Genomic DNA, 5695 nt, shown 5'->3' on the forward strand with positions numbered 1-5695 from the left:
TCGCAAAAAGATGCCATATAATCCTTTTGTAACTGGTCATTCATCATCACTGATATCCGTTTCCTATGACAGTGTTGACTTAATTCTTAAGATAAAAAGATACGTAAACAAATCATTTATCGATTTATTTGATTCACTTTGGATTTAATTGCCATGCATGAGAACATGCAATGCCGAGTGCACGAACATCAGCATGACGAGGTATTCCCGCGCATACTTGACCTTGATGCTCCACTCCTCTTCCTTCTTTTGGCAGCATCATCGTTCAATTTAATGATGTACCATGAAGCCCGACTTCCTACTCCGTAATACCACACTCACAGTGGGACTTGTTATAATGAAATTTGTTAAATCATTATTACTTCATCAAGGATTTCCTAAAATAAAATCCATAAATGACTATAAGTTATGTAATGCAACAATATCCAGCGTTACACAGCAACAGTACAAGAGAGGCAGTTTCAATAATGCAACAATACACAGCGTTACATAGCAACAGTACAAGTGAAGCAGCTCCAGTAATGCAACAATACCCAGCATTACACAGCAACAGTACAAATGAAGCAGCTCCAGTAATGCAACAATATCCAGCGTTACATAGCAACAGTACAAGGGAAGCAGCTCCAGTAATGCAACAATACCAAGCGTTACATAGCAACAGTTCATGTGAAGCAGCTCCAGTAATGCAACAATATCCATTGTTACATAGCAACAATTCAAGTGAAGCAGCTCCAGTAATGCAACAATACCCAGCGTTACACAGCAACAGTACAAGTGAAGCAGCTCCAGTAATGCAACAATACCCAGAGTTACACAGCAACAGTACAAGTGAAGCAGCTCCAATAATGCAACAATACCCAGCATTACACAGCAACAGTATAAGTGAAGCAGCTCCAGTAATGCAACAATTCCCAGCGCTACACAGCAACAGTACAAGTGAAGCAGCTCCAGTAATGCAACAATATCCAGCGTTACATAGCAATAGTTCATGTGACGCAGCTCCAGTAATGCAACAATATCCAGCGTTACATAGCAACAGCTCATATGAAGCAGCTCCAGTAATGCAACAATATCCAGCGTTACATAGCAACAGCTCATATGAAGCAGCTCCAGTAATGTAACAATACCCAGCGTTACACAGCAACAGTACAAGTGAAGCAGCTCCAGTAATGCAACAATACCCAGCGTTACACAGCAACAGTACAAGTGAAGCAGCTCCAGTAATGCAACAACATTCAGCTTTACATAGCAACAGTTCAAGGGAAGCAGCTCCAGTAATGCAACAATATCCAGCGTTACATAGCAACAGTTCATGTGAAGCAGCTCCAGTAATGCAACCACCATCCATCAGTAGTTTCACAGAATGGTAGACAGTTGGTGAGGGACTACACTTGTGTTTCAACTTTAGCCAACACCTATGTTGACTTCAGTGATACACAGGCAGGAGGTGCTGCCAATCACTGGGAAGCAGCCTAGTCACGTAAATACAGAGACCTTGATCACCACTAAAATTTTGTCCCCATTGTGTCAGAGACACTTGGTGCCTGGGGTAAAAGTACTGATAGTTTTTTGAAGGAGCTGGGGTCCAAGCTAATTGAAACAACTAGAGACAATAGAGCCACCAGTTTTCTCTTTCAGGGCCTTAGTGGCGATCCAGAGAGGAAATGCTCACTGTATCCATGGGTTCCTGCCCGCCATCTGAGGAGCTGGAGGAGCTCTACAACTCGTGACAAGTAGGATTGTACCCTGCATGTAACCAATGTTGTAACTCTTTTTGTGTAGTTGGATTTTAAAATAAAGTTATATATATATATATATATATATATATATATATATATATATATATATATATATATATATATATATATATATATATATATATATATAACTTTATTATATATATATATATATATATATATATATATATATATATATATATATATATATACACACAAAGCAAAGGAATAGGTGTGGTAGGTGAAGAAAATATCAAAGTGTTCAGTGAGGATCCACAAGGATCTCAAGCACTCTTTATTTTCTAATCCGAGGCTATGGGTTCCTACACTTGCCCCAGAGGTAGTACTCATTTTAGGTTATATCTATATAAATAAAAATTGAAATGTTCGTTTGTTCAAAATCGCTAATCTCCGAAAGTTCTTCACCGATTGCTTTGAAATTTTCACACAGCGTCCCAGTCGCATTCGAGCAGGTTTTAATATACATACTATATAGCTATCACGTCTGAGACGGTAAAAAACATGCTTTTTCTGAAAAAAACTGTCTTTTTGCATGTTTTTTATGTGAGGGAAATCTTCGAATCCTCTTTACCGATTGCTTTGAAATTTTGACACAACGTTGCATTCGAATAGGCGAGTCTTTTTATATATCTTCTATATACATGCCTTAGCGGTGACAGGAAAAAACATGCTTTTTTTGAAAACAGCGTCATCTGTTGGACGTAAGAGCAACACACGCTGTACTCTCCGAAAGTTCTTAACCGATTGCTATGAAATTTTGACACAACTTTGCATTCGAAAAGGGGCGTCTTTTTATATACCTGCTATATAGATGCCCCCCACCCCATAAGGAAGTGATAGCCGAAGCTATTTGAACCACTTCCCCGCCGGCACTCGGATGGTAATCTTGGGCATAACATTTTTTCAAATCACCTCATTCTTTGGGGCACACGTGAGGAACACAAGTAGCCAGATCGCTATGGTTATCATTGGCTACTTGTACTATCATAGACTTGATCAGAGTACTACGATCATTGGTGCGGGGGTCACGGTACTGTGTACGTTTAGGGGTGATCCTGGACGGCATGGGTTCGAATCCTGGCCGGGTCAAAGCGTTCTTAGTGATATATGGCTTGCGCGTCCATGCAGCTTTCTCACACACACATACACACACACACATATATATATATATGTCGTACCTAGTAGCCAGAATGCACTTCTACGCCTACTATGCAAGGCCCAATTTGCCTAATAAGCCAAGTTTTCCAGAATTATTATATTTTCTCTAATTTTTTTCTTATGAAATAATAAAGCTACCCATTTCATTATGTATGAGGTCAATTTTTTTTTATTGGAGTTAAAATTAAAGTAGATATATGACCGAACCTAACCAACCCTACCTAACCTAACCTAACCTATCTTTAGAGGTTAGATTAGGTTAGGTAGCTGAAAAAGTTAGGTTAGGTTAGGTTAGGTAGGTTAGGTAGTCGAAAAACAATTAATTCTGGAAAACTTGGCTTATTAGGCAAATCGGGCCTTGCATAGTAGGCTGAGAAGTGCGTTCTGGCTACTAGGTACGACATATATATATATATATATATATATATATATATATATATATATATATATATATATATATATATATATATATATATATATATATATATATATATATATATATATATATATATATATATATATATATTATTAAATATGACCGAAAAAGTAAGATTAATAATTCTAACACGAATTTTCTCAATCTTTCGTACATTTCGCTTCACTGTTGGAGGTAAATCAAAAATCAATTCTCCAAAATTCATTTTTATTTCTAGTCTGACGCGACACGAGCGCGTTTCGTAAAACTTATTACATTTTCAAAGACTTTAGTTCACAAATACACAACTGAATAGAACTTACGCATCTCCGATTTTATATCTACATTTGAGTGAGGTGGAAGGGGTGATGTGGCATTAACACAAGACAGAACAAGATGTGGTATTAATAGGGTATTAATTTCATCAACACAAGACAGAACAAGAGTATTAATAGGGTATTAATTTCATCAACACAAGACAGAACACGAAACAATGGATATTGAATAGAAGTGTTTGTAGAAAGCCTATTGGTCCATATTTCTTGATGCTTCTATATTGGAGCGGAGTCTTGAGGTGGGTAGAATATAGTTGTGCAATAATTGGCTGTTGATTGCTGGTGTCAACTTCTTGATGTGTAGTGCCTCGCAAACGTCAAGCCGCCTGCTATCGCTGTATCTATCGATGATTTCTGTGTTGTTTACTAGGATTTCTCTGGCGATGGTTTGGTTGTGGGAAGAGATTATATGTTCCTTAATGGAGCCCTGTTGCTTATGCATCGTTAAACGCCTAGAAAGAGATGTTGTTGTCTTGCCTATATACTGTTTTTTTGGAGCTTACAGTCCCCAAGAGGGCATTTGAAGGCATAGACGACGTTAGTCTCTTTTAAAGCGTTCTGTTTTGTGTCTGGAGAGTTTCTCATGAGTAGGCTGGCCGTTTTTCTGGTTTTATAGTAAATCGTCAGTTGTATCCTCTGATTTTTGTCTGTAGGGATAACGTTTTTATTAACAATATCTTTCAGGACCCTTTCCTCCGTTTTATGAGCTGTGGAAAAGAAGTTCCTGTAAAATAGTCTAATAGGGGGTTATAGGTGTTGTGTTAGTTGTCTCTTCAGAGGTTGCATGGCTTTTCACTTTCCTTCTTATGATGTCTTCGACGAAACCATTGGAGAAGCCGTTATTGACTAGGACCTGCCTTACCCTACAGAGTTCTTCGTCGACTTGCTTCCATTCTGAGCTGTGGCTGAGAGCACGGTCGACATATGTGTTAACAACACTCCTCTTGTACCTGTCTTGGCAGTCGCTGTTGGCATTTAGGCACATTCCTATGTTTGTTTCCTTAGTGTAGACTGCAGTGTGGAAACCTCCGCCCTTTTCCATGACTGTTACATCTAGAAAGGGCAGCTTCCCATCCTTTTCCATCTCGTAAGTGAAACGCAGCACGGAACTCTGCTCAAATGCCTCCTTCAGCTCCTGCAGATGTCTGACATCAGGTACCTGTGTAAAAATGTCGTCAACATACCTGCAGTATATGGCCGGTTTCAAGTTCATGTCGACTAAGACTTTTTGCTCGATGGTACCCATGTAGAAGTTTGCAAACAGGACACCTAGGGGAGAACCCATGGCGACCACATCTACTTGCTTATACATGTGCCCATCCGGGCTCAAGAAGGGTGCCTCTTTAATACAAGCTTGGAGTAGTTTCCTCAGAATATTTTCTGGTATGTCAAGAGGAGTACAGGCTGGATCACGATACACTCTGTCGGCTATCATTCCGATTGTCTCGTCCACAGGTACGTTGGTAAACAGCGATTCTACGTCCAACGAGGCTCTTATCCCTGTGGCCCGTGTGCCCCGCAGTAAGTCAACAAATTCCTTTGGAGACTTCAGGCTGAAGGTGCAAGGAACATAAGGAGTCAGCAGGCCGTTGAGTCGCTTCGCCAGTCTGTACGTGGGTGTGGGTATCTGGCTAATGATTGGCCGAAGTGGGTTTCCAGGCTTGTGCGTCTTGACATTTCTATACGCATATCCAGGTTTATATTCCCCAATGATCTTTGACACGTGGAGTCCGGATTTCTTGGCGTTCACAGTTTCGATCAGTTTGTTGACCTTTGCTTCATTCGGCTGTAGTGTCCTTCGTTACCCTTTGGAACTTAAATTGGTCAGAGAGTATGATGTTCATTTTCGCCAGATATTCGTCTTTTTTAAGAATGACATATATTGGCGACTTGTCACCTCTCCTGACAACTATCTCCTTGTTCTCACGAAGGCTTTTAGCTGCCGCTTTAAGCTCGGGGGACAGTATGGTGCTTCTGTAGTTGCCTCGATTCTTTCCTCCTTCTGCAATAAGTTCTGCTTGTAAGGTATC

At 39.8% G+C, this 5695-nt stretch overlaps 1 protein-coding gene across 1 annotated transcript; it reads left to right on the forward strand.

The window, feature by feature from the left end:
- The first annotated feature begins 467 nt into the window (after nt 1-467).
- Nucleotides 468-1121, forward strand: LOC123750012 (uncharacterized). The gene has a single exon (XM_045732139.2). It carries the CDS (start codon nt 468-470, stop codon nt 1119-1121), a length of 654 nt encoding a protein of 217 aa, XP_045588095.2.
- Nucleotides 1122-5695: the final 4574 nt, after the last annotated feature.

This window comes from Procambarus clarkii, chromosome 33 (assembly GCF_040958095.1).
Source record: "Procambarus clarkii isolate CNS0578487 chromosome 33, FALCON_Pclarkii_2.0, whole genome shotgun sequence".
In the NCBI taxonomy this organism is placed as follows: domain Eukaryota; kingdom Metazoa; phylum Arthropoda; class Malacostraca; order Decapoda; family Cambaridae; genus Procambarus; species Procambarus clarkii.

Bases quoted from the DNA above. Each gene is read 5' to 3' on its own strand.
- LOC123750012 (XM_045732139.2), top strand. From the start codon at position 468: ATGCAACAATACACAGCGTTACATAGCAACAGTACAAGTGAAGCAGCT.